General features: G+C 37.4%; 1 protein-coding gene across 1 annotated transcript; it reads right to left on the reverse strand.

Annotated features, from left to right (window-relative positions):
• Nucleotides 1-1,002: 1,002 nt before the first annotated feature.
• Nucleotides 1,003-7,617, reverse strand: LOC142956276 (uncharacterized). The gene is made up of 7 exons (XM_076097786.1): nucleotides 7,426-7,617; nucleotides 6,734-6,830; nucleotides 5,919-6,125; nucleotides 4,603-4,713; nucleotides 3,993-4,152; nucleotides 3,089-3,202; nucleotides 1,003-2,335 (listed from the first exon to the last, which is right to left on the reverse strand). The coding sequence occupies exons 2-7, from the start codon at nucleotides 6,827-6,829 to the stop codon at nucleotides 2,283-2,285; spliced, it is 741 nt and encodes a 246-aa protein (XP_075953901.1). The 5' UTR covers nucleotide 6,830; nucleotides 7,426-7,617; the 3' UTR covers nucleotides 1,003-2,282.
• Between the last annotated feature and the right edge of the window lie 12,121 nt (nucleotides 7,618-19,738).

Consider the following 19,738-nt stretch of genomic DNA (forward strand, 5'->3'; position numbering starts at 1 on the left):
GATGGTGTGTTTGTGACGATATGCAGTGTTTGGTGTTCGCCAAACATAACATCTAGTCTGATGGACAAAAAGCTAAATTTTTGTCTTCTTGCCAGCTCTAGGCGGATTTAAAACCTCTTACCACTCCTGTAAAATTTGCCTAAAACGCCTATCTAATGCGTACCCAAAGTAAACTGACAGCTCTTATTGAACCATTGGGAGTACATGTAGAATCACTGTAAGTGCTACTGGCATTGAGCTATAGAGTTTACAACACACTGAAAAAGAAGGATTTTATTTCCGCATGGACTTGTTTTGGCCAACAGATGGCAGCAGTTATCTATGGCTGGCACTTACAGGCTTGAAAACACAGTCCTACGACAGCATGCAGTCATGACACCTGGTACAAGTTAGAATTTGATAACAATACCACAGAAAATTAACATTTTACACATGGTTTACTAAGAGTGCGTCCGCGTAAAAATGCATTTGAAGGCATTAAACACACCTGTGTCCCAGACACAGGTGTGTTTATACTGCGATCACTTGACACACATCAACTGCACTCAGGTGATCTCCATTCCACTAATTGTGACACTGCTGGCATCAACGAGCTGGACCTCTGTTGAATAAGGTAAAGGTAAAAGGGGGTGAATATTTATGCAAATGCTTATTTTACACTATGACAGTTTGTAAAAATCTGTTTTCACTTTGACATGAAAGCTTTTTTTGCAAATTGTCAAAATTATATCAACCCTGATTTCATGTATAAAAGCAGCAAAAGGGGAAAACATCCAGGGGTGAATACTTTTTATAGGCAATGTACATGTTTTCACCAGGCCCTCGGGCTAAGAATACAAAAGTATAAATACTGTACAAAGCCTGAACACCAGCCTCTGCTGGGTGGTGTCGTTGAATTCAAATACTTATTTTAAATAAGACTACAACCCAGACTTCAGTTTGCTTGCTGCAAGTGTGCACGTACGGTTTTCTGCTTTGAGCTCACTGCAATCATTTCAGGAGCACTCCCTTCAAGTTTGACCTCCAAATAAATTAGTTGCTAGCTACTTTTGCAAGGCAAGTTTATTTGTATAGCACATTTCAACAAGGTAATTCAAAGTGCTTCACATACAATTAAAAGCATCAAAACATAAGGCAAAAGTAAAGATTTAAAAACATTCATTGAAACATTAAAAAGTCATTAAAATAGAAAGCAGTGTAAGAAAAAAAACAGTAATAAAACGCAGGAATTGATTAATATCCTTGAATCTGGTTCAATAAAACAGAAAAACCCGTTTCTTTACAATCAGTGTTTGACTGCTCAAGTTTGTTGCTCCGTTTGTTTGCAGATTTTAGCAATATCTTTGAATACAAGGGCCAAAGCTGCAGAAATGTTTTATACCAAACTTTGGTCTGTAGTTGGAAGTCGTCAGTCACACTGAGAATGTCCCTAAATGAGACAGTCCCCAAACAAGTGACACGAGGATGTCATGGTTTGATTACAGGACCATTGTTTTGGATTAAAGACGTCACCATGTTTTTCCTCAGGAGCAATTTTAGTTGTGACAATCTGAAGTCACAATATATAGTAGCTTTTAGTAACATTTCTCTGTATGTGTAAAGTACAAAAATGTGTCATTTAAAGGTGATTTTATGTAGAGCTGTAATTGACAGAAAAAAAAAAAAGAAAAAAAAAAGTCTCAAGCAAACCATTCCCTATTTAGTTTTGAAAAGTCAATTCACCTTTTAGAGAAGTGTTTTTCTATTATTCATGTCTTAACTGAGATAATTAGTTGCAGCCCTGAAGTCATGGTTGGTTATGTGTACCGTGAGAGGCACTGCAATTCATGATGGAGAAAAACCTTCAGCGAAGTGACGCGACAAACAAAAATATAGTTTCAACTTTATTAATTTAGATTTGATGGAACTTCTTCGTTGTCCCAGGAACAGATATTTTACAGTCACAGTACATTTCAGAATAAAACAACTACTCTTGCCTTGGGTTTCCCAAGGATGTTTGGGAGTTGAGGTTAACGGCCAAGAAACTGCTCAAACCTGTCAGACCAAAGTCTTTCAATTTGTACTTGCAGAAATAGCTTGCAGATCAAGTTTAGTAGGAAAGGGTTACACATAAGCAAAACAAGAATATATATATATATAGTCCTCTGAATAATTATATACTAACAGACAAGTGATGAGTTTCAGCTTAAAGTACAAATAGTTAAAACATGTCTAAGTGCAGTAAAAACATTTCGTCACACTTTGTGTCTTCATTGTATCCAACTAGCCACAACTTCCTTCTCTCAGGCTCTCAGCATGACCGCCAGCGAGAGGACGCTCAGCAGGAGCAGCACAGCTGGTGAGGACAGAGACAAGAGTTCATCACTAAATGTTTGTTCTGTCGATTCATTAGTGACATGGCGGCTCAGTGCAGGGACTACAAATCAATTTCTCTTTTGGTTTTATTTGCTGTGGTTTACACCTCAACAATATCATCAATGGACATCGATTTGTGATGTATTGAAAAGTTACACTAATGAAGCGCAACAGCTTCATCTCTTTCCAATGTCCCCGGTACTCTGAACAGGTCATCGGTATTCATTGGAGACATTTATGGACAGACATGTTGTAACATTTTGAGCAACACTTCATTCATCTCCATTGCTTTTGGGTAGAGGCAGAAACTGACAAATATCTTTAGAACAAGTAGAGGTGAGAGAACAAAAGTGTGTTTTTGTAGTAATTATAATCACTGTACACAAGCAGCATACATTTACTTAAATTGAGTTTATAAACTGCATTTAGAGTTAATATTCATAACTCATTATTGGAGCTTTTGATCATATATCAATTTCCTTGACAACTGGACAAACATCATCTGATGCAATCGAAAGCTCCAGAACAGCTACTAAAGGGACTATATTAAAAACCTTTCCTATCAATTTAAAATGACGTACCCGTCTGTCTAGGATATTATATGACCAACATAATTAAATGGTTCCTCCATCTCTCGTTATTTAGTTACTGCTGTTGTGGATTGTTCTCAGATATCAGTATCTGAAGAACTAAAACTAAAGTGCAAATCTATAAACAGCGGTGTTTTGTTTACCATGAGGCTGGACAGCTCCACCGCTGTTGGGCATCGTTGTGTTGCTGTTGCTGGTCGGGTCGGCTAAGTTCAGAGGACCGCTGTTCAGTGCGAGGTTGAAGGCGCCGATAGTAGCTGAACATTGACATGAGGTGGACAGAGCAGTGGGAGGTTACACACGTTCTCATGGACAGCCGTTAATTAAAGTCACAGTAAAATAAACATTTCCAGTTTGAAAGAGTAAATCCATCTGTATATCTGGAGAACAGAGGGCCAAGCTAAAAGAAGAAACGCAGTTAAGGTTATTTTTCCATTTAAGGTCCACTTGTTCTCATCTGTACATTACATTTATACTAACATCTCTCTCCAATTTCAGAATTTTACAATTACCTTCACAACCACTGATGCAAACCTTTATTAAAAAATAAAAAAAACTTTTAAAATCTAATTTCTCACGTGTGAAGCTGAAACCACAGAATATTTTTACATGGAAAATAGTCAATTGACTAATATAATAGTTTCAGCTGTATTTGTATATACCGTTGTTTTTTAAATATATAACAAACGATATTTTAGAAACCCTTCTTAAGTTTTGTACTCAAGTCTTATTTTGTAAAGTATCTAAAGCCGTCATTAAATGTGGAGTAAACAGTTAAATATCTCCTTCTGAACTGTAATGGAGAAGAAAGATAAAGGAAAATAAAGACTCAAGTACTTAAGTAAATGTATATAGTTACTTTCCAACACCAGAGAACATACAGTATTCTCCTATGATACTGTGTACTCAGGATGAAATACATGAATAAACAAATGCTGTGCAACTTTAAAATATGTATAGTTATAAGAATGCAGGTTTCTACATGGAAATCCTGTTGTGAAGCAATCTTGTATATGAATGTACGTGTGTTACTGTGTGTCCACTTACTCCCGTTAGTAGTCCCACTCCCGAGGAGGATGGAGGAGGTGGTAACAGGGCTGCTTCTGCTTCTGCTTCTGGTTCCGCTTCTGGTGGCGTTCACACTTGTGATGTTGAACTCACACTTGATCACAGTTCCATTCACCATGCCACGGATATCTGACACTCGCTAGAAAGGTTACGTGACATAAAGTAAGTTATGGTGCGGTAAAATAAGTTAAAGTTTCAGAAAAAAGCAAATGAAGTTTGATCAAATGTTCTTAGCATGATTTCTGCCACCCCACACAACCTACTGAAAGAAATGGAAACTAAAACCGACACAAGTATTTAAAACGTATCTATGATAAATGTATAAATAAGTTAATGTCGGTTCTTATCATTTGATCTGTCGTTTCTAAGGCTGTGAAACTATAACTTTATTAAGTATCTGCTCAGTAAGCGACTTCATTAGACTTTTTAAATTTTGGATTTCTTTTTAGCATACGCAGTATAGACACTGAATTATCAGCTGTAAGCATGTATGTAAATGTGTATTAGATTTTCTGTTAACCCCTTGTTTCATGAAACAAGAGCATTTCCTTATGCCAACATCTATACGACAGTAAATATGAGGCCTCACCTCCTCATTTCCTCTGAGCGTACGGTCGGTGTTGTTCATGGTCATTGTCCTGAAGAAGAACGACCCGTTGGTCAAGCTGTTTTGAGCGCAAATGAAGAGCATGGTGGTACCCTGCAGAAAATAAAATATTGATTAAAGGGCAATACATCAACCTTGAAGTGACCACAATGACAAATTCCAAAAGTCAGTGTCTTTGTCAAGGCTGGAAATAACAAAGTGATTCAATAGTCTAGAGTTTAGTTTACAACTCGTCCGTCTTGTTTTCTTTGTGCGTTTCTCGGTATTATCATTTTGCTTCCGCTTCCCTGTTGCATGCTTCTGTGTTCATGTCACATCATTTTGGAAAGTGATTGCACAATATGCTTTAAAACGTTTAAATATTCTGATTCGTTGCCGTGAATAATATTTTTCATTTATAGTCACTATAGGAGCAAAAAAGTTGTAATTTTTCTGTCCAGGTTTAACCTTTTACCACATAATGTTTCGCCCATATATTCAGAGTTTTTTTTTTTTTTTGGGGGGGGGGGGGGGGGGTACATAAACAGTATTGAATGTTGGCAGTTTTTTTGTTAAAAAAAAAAAAAAGCCAACATTTCATGTTGAGGATGAAATCACTGTTCCACAGTAATTTCAATATCCAGTAATAAAGACACCCGTTTGTTACTTTTCTGAGCCATATAACACCTGTTGCCATCTTTAAACATAGTCAACATATTTCACACTACGTCCCAATTCAAGTCCATGCGTTTATACAGAAAATATCATAATGGACTTAATGTTTGGAGAAATAGAGCCTTCTTTTGCACAAATTATGAAAGACACAATATTGTATTCTTTACAGCCTTCAGTATGAGATAATAGACACATTGTCCAGCTGTTTGATGGACTATCCAGGCAGTCCTTATCAACTAGATACATGTTGTATCAAGTCAATAAATGCCACAGTCTTATTTAACAGATACATTCATTGAGATGGTCCCATGTCACTGATTAACTAGATCCAGAAAAGTATTAAGGAAGCAAGTCTATTTGCATTTGCTGGGACATAATATAAACCTGTAAATCAAGTATAGTATCATAGAGTTCTGACTCTACAAGACAATGGCTGCCCAACAAGTTTTTGGGGAAGAGGAAGCAATACTCCGTGTACTTTAGACTCATGTCAAAAGGATCTCTACTCTGGAAACCAGCATCCTGTCGCAGACACAAACCTGTCCACCGTTTGTATAAAAGTATTTTACTGCTTAAAAAGCGGCATGATATTAATTTGTTTGTCCAATTCAGAAAAAAAGATGTTTGAAATAGTGGTGTGTTACCTCTGAGGCGTTCGCAGTGAGGCCCAGTGCGATGTAGCCGCTGGAGTTTCCCCTGAGCTCGATGGACAGCATAGTGCCGTTGGGAGCCACTGGGGTGGTGGCGACCACAGACACAAACAGACAGCTGCCTGTTCCAGCAGGATCGCAGTCAGTCGGGGTCTCTACACATAGTTTATCGACTCCACAACCTGATCGAGTGATGTCCACCTGGTACACAAACAGAAAACTCTCAGTGGACTAAATTCTTCATGGCTATGAAAATATTTTGTGCAGTAAATAAAGCTAAAGTCTGTTATTTTCTAAACCGTTTCTGCCCTCTTGAGCTGCTATAATGAGTCACTAATTCTAGGTAATTCTGAAGTAAAACAAATCCCCTGTGAGTTCCCCAACCTTAAGGAGGTGCTATACTGAATAGCTGGAGTAGCCCTTTAAAAGCAGAATCATGTTCTGTTGTTGAGCAAAGTTATGCATTCAAGTATACGATTACAGCCGCTTCTTGGAAACTGACCTAAAACATGCGCAACAAACATTTAACAATAAAGAGAAGTCCAAATACAGGAAATCATCATCAGTTAACAGCTTTAAAGACCCAGACATAAACCCTTGTATTGGTTAGCCATTACATTTAACAAAAAAAAAGTAAAGAAGAAAAACAGTTGGTGTTTTCTCCCTTTTACTCAATTAGCCTTCAAACCTGGCATTTCATTTTAAAAACAGAAAATTTCAAAGTGGAAACACATTATCCGTTTAAATTACAAAGGTCAAGCAGGTGTTGTGATGATTTACACAGAGAATTAAAGTGAAAGACAACCAACCGTAGCATTGGAAAAGGACAGATGAGCCGTTCCTTGGACACTCGGAGTCACATAAACGACCAGCGCTGCAACCAACAGGGTCAATCCACGTTCCATTCTTTAAAGAAAGACAGTAAATGAACAAAAAACCCGAATAGTTATTAAAAGTGTGATTGGAGAGCCTGTCTATCATCAACACACTACAGTTTAAGTTGGAAAATCTTAATTACGCCAAGAGAAATTTAAATTCTCAGCATATTCAAAATGGATCGCATTGAATCAATCAGCAATCAATTAAGCACAATTATAACAAAGTATTTCTACCTAGAAAACACATTTGGTTCACTGAAAAGATGTTGAATTATGCAAAGACAAAAAATAAATAAATATTTAAATAAACTACAAAACAAAGAACCAACTCGCCTTCTTTAGAGACAAAGTTAGAAAACTTAAACACCTTGAATTAAAACCACCATTTACATTTTTGATAATCTGTAAACCAGAGCATTCCAGTTGTCTTTCAGGGGAAGTTAACCTTAAATCATCATATTTTGAAGTGTACAAAAGTCTTTCAAATCACACAGCAAAATAGATTTCATCTAGCAATTCCCCTCAATTAAAAACAATTAAACTTGTAAAACAATTAAAATGAGCTAAAAAGATAAAAGTATCACTCAGAGAGAACCAAGATGAAGTTCTCCTCAGAGACTTACCTGAGCTGTGAAAGTCAAGTGTTGAGCAGGAGGGATGTTCTTTGTTCAGCAGTTTCTGCTTTTTTATGTGCATACGATCGCTGCGGGATGATTTAAATCAGCAGGAGGAGGGAGGGGGGAGGGGGATTTCTGCTGCATCCTGAAGAAGGTGTGGCTCTCAAATCACTTCCCACCTCGAAGGTGTGCGATCCAGGAACCAAACAAGACTGTTTACTGTTTCGGGGAAATACATTTGTCATTCGCTGCACACAAAACACCTCAGCTAAGAATCGATACTATAGTTAACTGTAGTTCAGAGTTCGGATTATCGATTATTCATCCACTTGATGACAGATAATTTGTTATTTACTTTAAATGTAGGCCTAATCTGTGATCTTTTGATGTCCCCAAATTATGAACTATTGTCTATAAAAGTAGTATAAAGTCAAATAAAGACTCGTGGATTCTATTACAAATTTATATAATCACAGTTTGAAATATCTTAAAATAAAAAATACATGCATTTTTACTATTAGTAATAAGTGAAGTCACTGTTTTCCTAAACAATTCACTTGATTATCTGCACACGTTAAACATGAAGTCGGTGATTTTCGGTGATGGTTTTCATGTTGCTTTTGTCATGTTGAGGTTTATCTGTATAGACACCAGAGACCATTTAAAGTGCTTTATATAAGGTGAATAAGTGCATTAGAAAAGAAGATTAGATCAAATAAAATACAACACAATGCAGTAGTGAAAGTAAAGAAAATGCAGAATTATACTTTTTTTTTTACAGTGTTTACAATAACTCTCCTTCAACCAAGATGTAGAGTAGAAGTATAAAGCAGCATGAAATAGAAATACTCAAGTAAAGTACAATAACTCAAGTCATAATTAATTTAACAATACTGCCAATTCATTAAAATTGACAAAAAAATGACACTATTTTGAAACATGAAGTGTGTGGGAAGACATACAAAACTAAGTGTCTAAATATCCTTTTCAGGAAATGTTCACCATTCTTCTATGAAACCGCTCATAAGTATATGAACAGTATGCAACATAACCCGTCTGAGACAACACGAGCTGCTTCACAGTAATCACATGAACAACATGTACACACACGCACGCACACACACACACACACACACACACACACACACACACACACACACACAATAGAGACTCTGTTCAACATTATCAAACAACATTTTTTCCATTTGCCTCCTCCTCATTCTCTGTAGCGACTATCGTCATCAAAGGCCTGTGGACACGTCAGGTGTGAATGTACGTAAAACACGATGACCAGGTGGAAAATAACTCAGGAGCGGCTCATTTCCCTCCATGTGACCTGACCACCTGACCAACCGTGACGAATTTGACCAAATCTCATTATCCGATTTAGAGTTTTGTAATTCAAATACTTGAGTATAGAAATAGAAAAATTACTTACCATAAGCAAACAAAATAAAAGATGAAGATACGTTTATATTAGCACCATCTTTGTTAAATAGAGCCACACCCTAAACTTTACACAAGGTGTTCTTTTTAAAAAATTGAAAAAGGCCGCAGTTACACACATAAGCCCCGTGTAGTCTTTACATTAGAGACAGAAGCCAATACATTAAATAGTGTTTACATTAACTGGAACTTACGAATAAACCCCAAACACATGGTGCTCCTATAAGATCATGCATTAAGTGATGATGCGTCTATCACATTACTGATCTGCATTTTCCTTTAAAGTCTGTCTGAATATCTTCTACTTTCCATGTCCCAGTTTCTAAAAAGTTAAATGTTGAAACTCATTTCGAGTATTGATATTGTGTTAAAGATGGTACTTATATTTACCGTGTCATATTCTCCATCTAGTTTAAATTTAGGCTTGCACATATTTTAGAAATCAATAATACCTGTTAAATATAATAAAACTGGTATAATTCCTCAATGTTTAAGGAGTACGACATAAATGGGGCGACCCATGTTTAGACTATAAATTGGCAAAACTCCATTAAAGTTAATGAGGTTGCTTATTGTCGTACCTCAAGTCACCACAGTTTATTATTAAATTTGACAGCTGTGATATATTTTAAAGTATATTTACGCAAGTTGATCCTCTGCTAACGTAACTCTAAAAGGGCATCACCCTCATAAAGTACAAACTCCTACATCTGTTTCATAAAAGCAACACAAACTAGCACGTGTAGACTAGGTAGGGTCTACCTTTCTCTCCGGTTGGTGATATGATTGTAATGGTTTAGTCGGGTTTAGATTTGTTTGTCTTTAATAGTAAGGGTTATATTTCCTGATTGAGGTGAGTAAACATTAAGGCATAATGAGGTAATACTAACGAGTATCTCGCACAAGAAAAAAAGCAAAGAGAGAAAAACATATTTGTAGAATTTGAAAAGGCTTTACCGTGTGACTCCTTGGTGCCAATGGTGCCAAAGCTATGGACAACATAAAAACACATTTTACACACCGTCACTACGAGTTCATCTTTCAAGGCTGCAGCTTTGAAATGTTAAAGATTTTGTTGTTGTTTTTTGCGACCACCTGCGAAGTTAACGATCCAGAAATGTTTTAAGACAGAAAAAAATCTGCTTTGGATCACGTGTCTGATATTTTACCACAAAAAATATCAATTATCAAGTACATTCTAGAAATTACAAATACTCTCAAGTTTGTGTTGGACAAACCTCCAGCAATAACAAAAAGGAGATTCAAGATGTTCTAGTGCTGGTAAAACTGTGACTGCATTGTTAATCAATTCAACATGTTGGTTTCAATTCTTGTTTATTTAAATATTTAAAAAAAAAAAATCTGGACTAAAGGTAAATAATGAGATTTAGTAAACAGCTTGACAGCGAGAGGGATCCGATGTGAAGTCCCCTGCATCACTCTCTGTGATCTGTTTTCTCTTCAGACATAAACCTGGCTGGAGAACCCAAACCACACCGGTCAAAAACCTCCAAGCGCTCAGCTGGAGACATGTACAGGTCAGTCCCAATGACTCGACTATGACTTTCTGAATTTGTGGCAGAAGCTAAGGGCCTAAAAACGGAGCCGGGCGAGGTGACGTCACCACCGCACACGAGCAACAAGGACGACATGATGAAGAGAGACAGAGAGTGCCAGGAGCTGAACGACTCTGACGAAGAGGAGGATGACGATGACGACGATGGAGACCTGTTGGAGGAGGAAGAGGTGCCATGTTTTGTTTTTTTTGCATTAAAGCTACTGATTAATTTAATGGCTATTTTCATGCCAGCACGTTTTTTAAACGACAGGTTTCAATGCTTATTAAGCTGAATTTCTAATAACTCTATATTGTTCACCAGTGCTGGCAAACCAGTATATTGGTGTAACCCTTAAAATAATCTTATTTTAAAACATTTGTAACAGAGTATAACACGGCTTAAACGTAACAAGAAATGGAAAACTAATCTTTTGCTCATTCAACCTGCAGGTGAAGAGTCAAGAGAGGGAGGACGAAGAAGAGGATGATGAGGAGGAGGAAGGAGAGCACGTGGAAGGTGACGACGATATCGAAAGTGTCAACGGCGAAGAGGACTCGTAGGCGCGGACTCCACCGACGCATGCAGTGTACACACAGCTTCCAGTAGGAACTTGGACTCCGGTTTTAACACGCGTGTTGTAGAGCAAACACACACTCAAGCATGGTGCACACACACACACACACACACACACTCTGTTGTCCGTAAAGCCGATTTAGTTTTTCTTTGTTTTGTCCAGTGTTGCTGTACCAGGAATAACTATCTGTGGGTTTCGGTATGTGTTTTTACTGCGTCGTTGCTTGCCCTCAGGAGGAGACGGAAACACAAGACTGTTAATGTTCTCAGAGACGACAGCTCGACGGACATGTCTTAATGCGAGGACAGACATTCAGCTACGAAAGGCCGGTTTTAGGTTCCGTGTGTTTGTTTTTCTTCATCGGTGTTTGTTTTGACCTCGTGTGTCTGTATGTTAAGGTCTGTTTTTTTAATACTATTCACAACTGTAAAGGAATAAATTGCAATAAAATATTAAAATGGAAAGCACTTTCCTTCTCTCCCCCCCCCCCCCCCAAACTACAGCACAGCAGTGTTTCTTTTTGGGGAAACTAAGCGAAATCTATAGTTGCAACAAAACTCGTGCACTATTTTACCCTCAAGTTAAAGTTCAGTTTTTGACAAATAAAAAAAATGGCTTCTTCTGCATAAGAGCTTACAGGAATTGTACTCAAAAGGAAAATGTTTATTACAGCTATAATTTGGCTTTCTTGACAAGAATTTGCAAAACGGTAACGGCATATTTGTGTTATGTACACAACTGCTCTGTAACGATGAGTATTAATGTGATATCTCATTAGAAAGCTACGGTTCTTGTAATTCGATTTATGCAAACATTTCAAGATACAATAACAACAGCAGGTACAGTTAACGTCTCTGTCAAACAAGCACTCCAAAAATAGCCGATAAAATATCGCCGTGACTCACCGATTATGATTCATAACGTCCCCCTTGCTAGTCCAGCAAAAACGGTCGTGCTAGGTGGCTAAGGGTCCACTCGATCGAATCCAGTAAAAGATTTAGTCCAAAACACATTAGTACGTCCATAAAGACCCACGGGGGGCTGTTGCATCATTTCAAATTAGCCAGCAGATATGATAACTCGCGATCATAATTCGGGCATAATTTCACTTTCCATGTCAACAGAGCGGAGATTTTGACTCAGGCTCCATATAGCCAATGAAATTACGAAGCCAAGGATATGCAGATTTATCAGATGGCCCTCTGGGAAAGTTTTCAAAACTGAAATTGAAACCGTGACTCGGGTACCTGAGACCGATTATCAAGACCAAAGTCTGGTTCATGAGAATTTTCAAAAATGTGTGAAAGTTGACAATGGTTAAATATGATGTAGTTAACTATACATTGACATAAATAAACTATAGTTTGAATTTTGGACAGGTAGTATATGTATTTTGATGTAGTGACGCGAGCCTCCAAATGCGTTTTTATGCGGCCGCACTCTTAGTGAACCATGTGTAAAATATTAATTTTCTGTCGTATTGTTATCAAATTCTAACTTCTACCAGGTGTCATGACTGCATGCTGTCGTAGGACTGTGTTTTCAAGCCTGTAAGTCCCAGCTATAGATAACTGCTGCCATCTGTTGGCCAAAACAAATCCATGCGGAAATAAAATCCTTCTTTTTCAGTGTGTTGAAAACTCCACAGCTCAATGCCAGTAGCACTTACAGTGATTCTGACTGATTGTGAAGAAACGTCAGAGTGTTACCGTTCAATAGAGACTAAAACCATACATGTACTCCCAATGGTTCAATAAGAGCTGTCAGTTTACTTTGGGTAGGCGGTGGATAGGCGTTTTAGGCAAATTTTACAGGAGTGAGAAGATTAATATCAAAGTTAAAACAGATTTTTACAAAATGTCAATTCATTAAAAATAAGGTAAAGTAAATGATGGCATACATATTCACCCCCTTCAGGTCAGTTTTTAGTAGATGCACCTCTGGCTGCAATCACAGCACTGAGTGTGTGTGGATATGTCTCAATCCGGCTGGCACATCTGGACACTGTAATTCTACAGCTCTTCTCAAATCCAGCCACAAATTCTGGATTGGATTGAGGTCTGGGCTTTGACTTGGCCACTCCAGAACATTCACCTTGTTGTCGTTGAACCATTTCTGTGGTGCTTTTGCTGTATGCTCGGGGTTGTTGTCTTGCTGGAGAATACATCTTCTCCCAAATCGTAGTTCTCTTGCAGACTGAGTCAGATTACCCTCCAGGATTTGGCGATATTTTTCTGCATTCATGTTCCCCTCTACCTTTACAAGCCCTCAAGGCCTGCTGCTGAGAAGCATCCCCAGATGCCACCGCCATGCTTCACGGTGGAGATGGTGTGTTTGTGATGATATGCAGTGTTTGGTGTTCGCCAAACATAACATCTAGTCTGATGGACAAAAAGCTAAATTTTTGTCTTCTTGCCAGCTCTAGGCGGATTTAAAACCTCTTACCACTCCTGTAAAATTTGCCTAAAACGCCTATCTAATGCGTACCCAAAGTAAACTGACAGCTCTTATTGAACCATTGGGAGTACATGTAGAATCACTGTAAGTGCTACTGGCATTGAGCTATAGAGTTTACAACACACTGAAAAAGAAGGATTTTATTTCCGCATGGACTTGTTTTGGCCAACAGATGGCAGCAGTTATCTATGGCTGGCACTTACAGGCTTGAAAACACAGTCCTACGACGTCCTATGACACCTGGTACAAGTTAGAATTTGATAACAATACCACAGAAAATTAACATTTTACACATGGTTTACTAAGAGTGCGTCCGCGTAAAAAGCATTTGAAGGCTCGCGTCACCACGTCAAAATGCATAAACTATGTGTCCAAAATTCAAACTATAGTTTATTTATGTTGATGTTTGGTTAACTATATCATATTTAACCATTGTCAACTTTCACAGATCATTGAAAGCTCTCATGAACCAGACTTTGGTCTTGATAATCGGTCTCAGGTACCTGACTCAGGGTTTTGAATTTCAGTTTTGAAAACTTTCCCAGAGGGCCATCTGATAAATCTGCATATCCTTGTCTTCGTAATTTCATTGGCTATATGGAGCCTGAGTTTGAACAGGATCTGTTTCCAATTGGCTGGAGAATTACCCAAAGAAGAGAGGCGGGCATTGTCTTTCAAAGCAGACTCTCGTTGGCTGTTCCAGAATGTGACCGGGCTATAGAAGCTCCTATTGGGTCAAATGAGGTGTCAAGGTAAAGGTAAAAGGGGGTGAATATTTATGCAAATGCTTATTTTACACTATGACAGTTTGTAAAAATCTGTTTTCACTTTGACATGAAAGCTTTTTTTGCAAATTGTCAAAAAATTATATCGACCCTGATTTCATGTATAAAAGCAGCAAAAGGGGAAAACATCCAGGGGTGAATACTTTTTATAGGCAATGTACATGTTTTCACCAGGCCCTCGGGCTAAGAATACAAAAGTATAAATACTGTACAAAGCCTGAACACCAGCCTCTGCTGGGTGGTGTTGTTGAATTCAAATACTTATTTTAAATAAGACTACAACCCAGACTTCAGTTTGCTTGCTGCAAGTGTGCACGTACGGTTTTCTGCTTTGAGCTCACTGCAATCATTTCAGGAGCACTCCCTTCAAGTTTGACCTCCAAATAATTAGTTGCTAGCTACTTTTGCAAGGCAAGTTTATTTGTATAGCATATTTCAACAAGGTAATTCAAAGTGCTTTACATACGATTAAAAGCATCAAAACATAAGGCAAAAGTAGATTTAAAAACATTCATTGAAACATTAAGTCACTACAATAGAAAGCAGTGTAAGAGATAAAATACAGAAATTGATTAATATCCTTGAACTGGTTCAATTAAACAGAAAAACTTGCAAAACCGGTTTCTTTACAATCAGTGTCTGACTGCTCAAGTTTGTTTGCAGATTTTAGCAAGATCTTTGAATACAAGGGCCAAAGCTGCAGAAATGTTTTTTACCAAACTTTGGTCTGTAGTTGGAAGTCGTCCGTCACACTGAGACACTCCCCAAACAAATGACACGAGGATGTCATGGTTTGATTACAGGACCATTGTTTTGGATTAAAGATGTCACCATGTTTTTCCTCAGGAGCAATTTTAGTTGTGACAATCTGAAGTCACAATATATAGTAGCTTTTAGTAACATTTCTCTGTATGTGTAAAGTACAAAAATGTGTCATTTAAAGGTGATTTTATGTAGAGCTGTAATTGACAGAAAAAAAAAAAAGAAAAAAAAAAGTCTCAAGCAAACCATTCCCTATTTAGTTTTGAAAAGTCAATTCACCTTTTAGAGAAGTGTTTTTCTATTATTCATGTCTTAACTGAGATAATTAGTTGCAGCCCTGAAGTCATGGTTGGTTATGTGTACCGTGAGAGGCACTGCAATTCATGATGGAGAAAAACCTTCAGCGAAGTGACGCGACAAACAAAAATATAGTTTCAACTTTATTAATTTAGATTTGATGGAACTTCTTCGTTGTCCCAGGAACAGATATTTTACAGTCACAGTACATTTCAGAATAAAACTACTCTTGCCTTGGGTTTCCCATAAAGGATGTTTGGGAGTTGAGGTTAACGGCCAAGAAACTGCTCCAACTTGTCAGACCAAAGTCTTTCAATTTGTACTTGCAGAAATAGCTTGCAGATCAAGTTTAGTAGGAAAGGGTTACACATATGCAAAACGAGAATATATATATATATATATATATATATATATATATATATATATATATATATATATATATATATATATATATATATAGTCCTCTGAATAATTATATACTAACAGACAAGTGATGAGTTTCAGCTTAAAGTACAAACAGTTAAAACATGTCCAAGTGCAGTAAAAACATTTCGTCACACTTTGTGTCTTCATTGTATCCAACTAGCCACAACTTCCTTCTCTCAGGCTCTCAGCATGACCGCCAGCGAGAGGACGCTCAGCAGGAGCAGCACAGCTGGTGAGGACAGAGACAAGAGTTCATCACTAAATGTTTGTTCTGTCGATTCATTAGTGACATGGCGGCTCAGTGCAGGGACTACAAATCAATTTCTCTTTTGGTTTCATTTGCTGTGGTTTACACCTCAACAATATCATCAATGGACATCGATTTGTGATGTATTGAAAAGTTACACTAATGAAGCGCAACAGCTTCATCTCTTTCCAATGTCCCCGGTACTCTGAACAGGTCATCGGTATTCATTGGAGACATTTATGGACAGACATGTTGTAACATTTTGAGCAACACTTCATTCATCTCCATTGCTTTTGGGTAGAGGCAGAAACTGACAAATGTCTTTAGAACAAGTAGAGGTGAGAGAACAAAAGTGTGTTTTTGTAATAATTATAAATCACTGTACACAAGCAGCATACATTTACTTAAATTGAGTTTATAAACTGCATTTAGAGTTAATATTCATAACTCATTATTGGAGCTTTTGATCATATATCAATTTCCGTGACAACTGGACAAACATCATCTGATGCAATTGAAAGCTCCAGAACAGCTACTAAAGGGACCAAATTAAAAACCTTTCCTATCAATTTAAAATGACGTACCCGTCTGTCTCGGATATTATATGACCAACATAATTAAATGGTTCCTCCATCTCTCGTTATTTAGTTACTGCTGTTGTGGATTGTTCTCAGATATCAGTATCTGAAGAACTAAAACTAAAGTGCAAATCTATAAACAGCGGCGTTTTGTTTACCATGAGGCTGGACAGCTCCACCGCTGTTGGGCATCGTTGTGTTGCTGGTGGGCGCTGCCGTTGTGCTGACGGTGGGCGCTGCCGTTGTGCTGACGGTGGGCGCTGCCGTTGTGCTGACGACGTTGCTGGTCGGGTCGGCGAAGTTCAGAGCACCGCTGTCCCGTGCGAGGTTGAAGGCGCCGATAGTAGCTGAACATTGACATGAGGTGGACAGAGCAGTGGGAGGTTACACACGTTCTCATAGACAGCCGTTAATTAAAGTCACAGTAAAATAAACATTTCCAGTTTGAGGAGTAAATCCATCTGTATATCTGGAGAACAGAGGGCCAAGCTAAAAGAAGAAACGCAGTAAAGGTTATTTTTCCATTTAAGGTCCACTTGTTCTCATCTGTACATTAAATTTATACTAACATCTCTCTCCAATTTCAGAATTTTACAATTACCTTCACAACCACTGATGCAAACCTTTATAAAAAAATAAAAAAAAAATATTAAAATCTAATTTCTCACGTGTGAAGCTGAAACCACAGAAATATTTTTACATGGAAAATAGTCAATTGACTAATATAATAGTTTCAGCTGTATTTGTATATACCGTTGTTTTTTAAATATATAACAAACGATATTTTAGAAACCCTTCTTAAGTTTTGTACTCAAGTCTTATTTTGTAAAGTATCTAAAGCCGTCATTAAATGTGGAGTAAACAGTTAAATATCTCCTTCTGAACTGTAATGGAGAAGAAAGATAAAGGAAAATAAAGACTCAAGTACTTAAGTAAATGTATATAGTTACTTTCCAACACCAGAGAACATACAGTATTCTCCTATGATACTGTGTACTCAGGATGAAATACATGAATAAACAAATGCTGTGCAACTTTAAAATATGTATAGTTATAAGAATGCAGATTTCTACATGGAAATCCTGTTGTGAAGCAATCTTGTATATGAATGTACGTGTGTTACTGTGTGTCCACTTACTCCCGTTAGTAGTCCCACTCCCGAGGAGGATGGAGGAGGTGGTAACAGGGCTGCTTCTGCTTCTGCTTCTGGTTCCGCTTCTGGTGGCGTTCACACTTGTGATGTTGAACTCACACTTGATCACAGTTCCATTCACCATGCCACGGATATCTGACACTAGCTAGAAAGGTTACGTGACATAAAGTAAGTTATGGTGCGGTAAAATAAGTTAAAGTTTCAGAAAAAAGCAAATGAAGTTTGATCAAATGTTCTTAGCATGATTTCTGACACCCCAGACAACCTACTGAAAGAAATGGAAACTAAAACCGACACAAGTATTTAAAACGTATCTATGATAAATGTATAAATAAGTTAATGTGTTCTTATCGTTTTATCTATTGTTGTTTCTAAGGCTGTGCTTAAGCAATAAAAGCTCCGTCACTGAGCAACTAAGGTTTCTGTTAAGCAGCTCAGATTCTTATCAGCACCTAAAACACAGAAACCAGCTGACTTTCCAGACACTTTCACTTGGTCATGTTATTTGGCATTTGTTTACATACAGATGACAAATTTAGTAAAAACTTGAAGAAATTAGTGAAGAAACATCAAATGCAATAAAATGAAATGCCCTTCACAGTCTCTAGATCTGAACCAGACTGAGGGAGATTTTGGCGCCCCGTGTCTCTCTAACATAATCAAAACACAAAATGAGAATATTTTATGCAAGAATTGTTCTTATCCACTAGAGAGAATTGTGGTGGCCAAATATTTACAATTTCTCGTCAAGTTTATTTTAACAATTGAATCAATCTGAAACTATAACTTTATTAAGTATCTGCTCAGTAAGCGACTTCATTAGACTTTTTAAATTTTGGAATATTCGGATTTCTTTTTAGCATACGCAGTATAGACACTGAATTATCAGCATGTATGTAAATGTGTATTAGATTTTCTGTTAACCCCTTGTTTCATGAAACAAGAGCATTTCCTTATGCCAACATCTATACGACAGTAAATATGAGGCCTCACCTCCTCATTTCCGCTGAGCGTACGGTCGATGTTGTTCATGGTCATTGTCCTGAAGAACCCGTTGGTCGAGCTGTTTTGAGCGCAAATGAAGAGCATGGTGGTACCCTGCAGAAAATAAAATAGTGATTAAAGGGCAATACATCAACCTTGAAGTGACCACAATGACATATTCCAAAAGTCAGTGTCTTTGCCAAGGCTGGAAATAACAAAGTGATTCAATAGTCTAGTTTACAAAACTAGTTGAATGTTGGCAGATTTTTTTTAGTTAAAAAAAAGAGAAAAAAAAAAAAAAAAAAAAAAAAATAAAAGAGAAGCTACATTTCATGTTGAGGATGAAATCACTGTTCCAAAGTAATTTCAATATCCAGTAATAAAGACACCCTTTTGTTACTTTTCTGTGTAAACAGAAGCCATATAACACTTGTTGCCATCGTCAACATTTCACACTACGTCCCAATTCAAGGGCTGGATCCTCAAAGTCCATGCGTTTATATAGAAAATATCATAATGGACTTAATGTTTGGAGAAATAGAGCCTTCTTTTGCACAAATTATGAAAGACACAATATTGTATTCTTTACAGCCTTCAGTATGAGATAATAGACACATTGTCCAGCTGTTTGATGGACTATCCAGGCAGTCCTTATCAACTAGATAAATGTTGTATCAAGTCAATAAATGCCACAGTCTTATTTAACAGATACATTCATTGAGATGGTCCCATGTCACTGATTAACTAGATCCAGAAAAGTATTAATAAGGAAGCAAGTATTTGCATTTGCTGGGAGCCGGGACATAACATAAACCTATCATAAACCTGTAAATCAAGTATAGTATCATCGAGTTCTGACTCTACAAGGCTGCCTAACAAGTTTTTGGGGAAGAGGAAGCAATACTCTGTGTACTTTGGACTCATGTCAAAAGGATCTCTACTCTGGAAACCAGCATCCTGTCGCAGACACAAACCTGTCCACCGTTTGTATAAAAGTATTTTACTGCTTAAAAAGCGGCATGATATTAATTTACCTGTCCAATTTAGCAAA

Source organism: Anarhichas minor, unplaced genomic scaffold (genome assembly GCF_050575085.1).
Source record: "Anarhichas minor isolate MPS153535 unplaced genomic scaffold, ASM5057508v1 ptg000024l, whole genome shotgun sequence".
NCBI classification, from domain to species: Eukaryota; Metazoa; Chordata; class Actinopteri; order Perciformes; family Anarhichadidae; genus Anarhichas; species Anarhichas minor.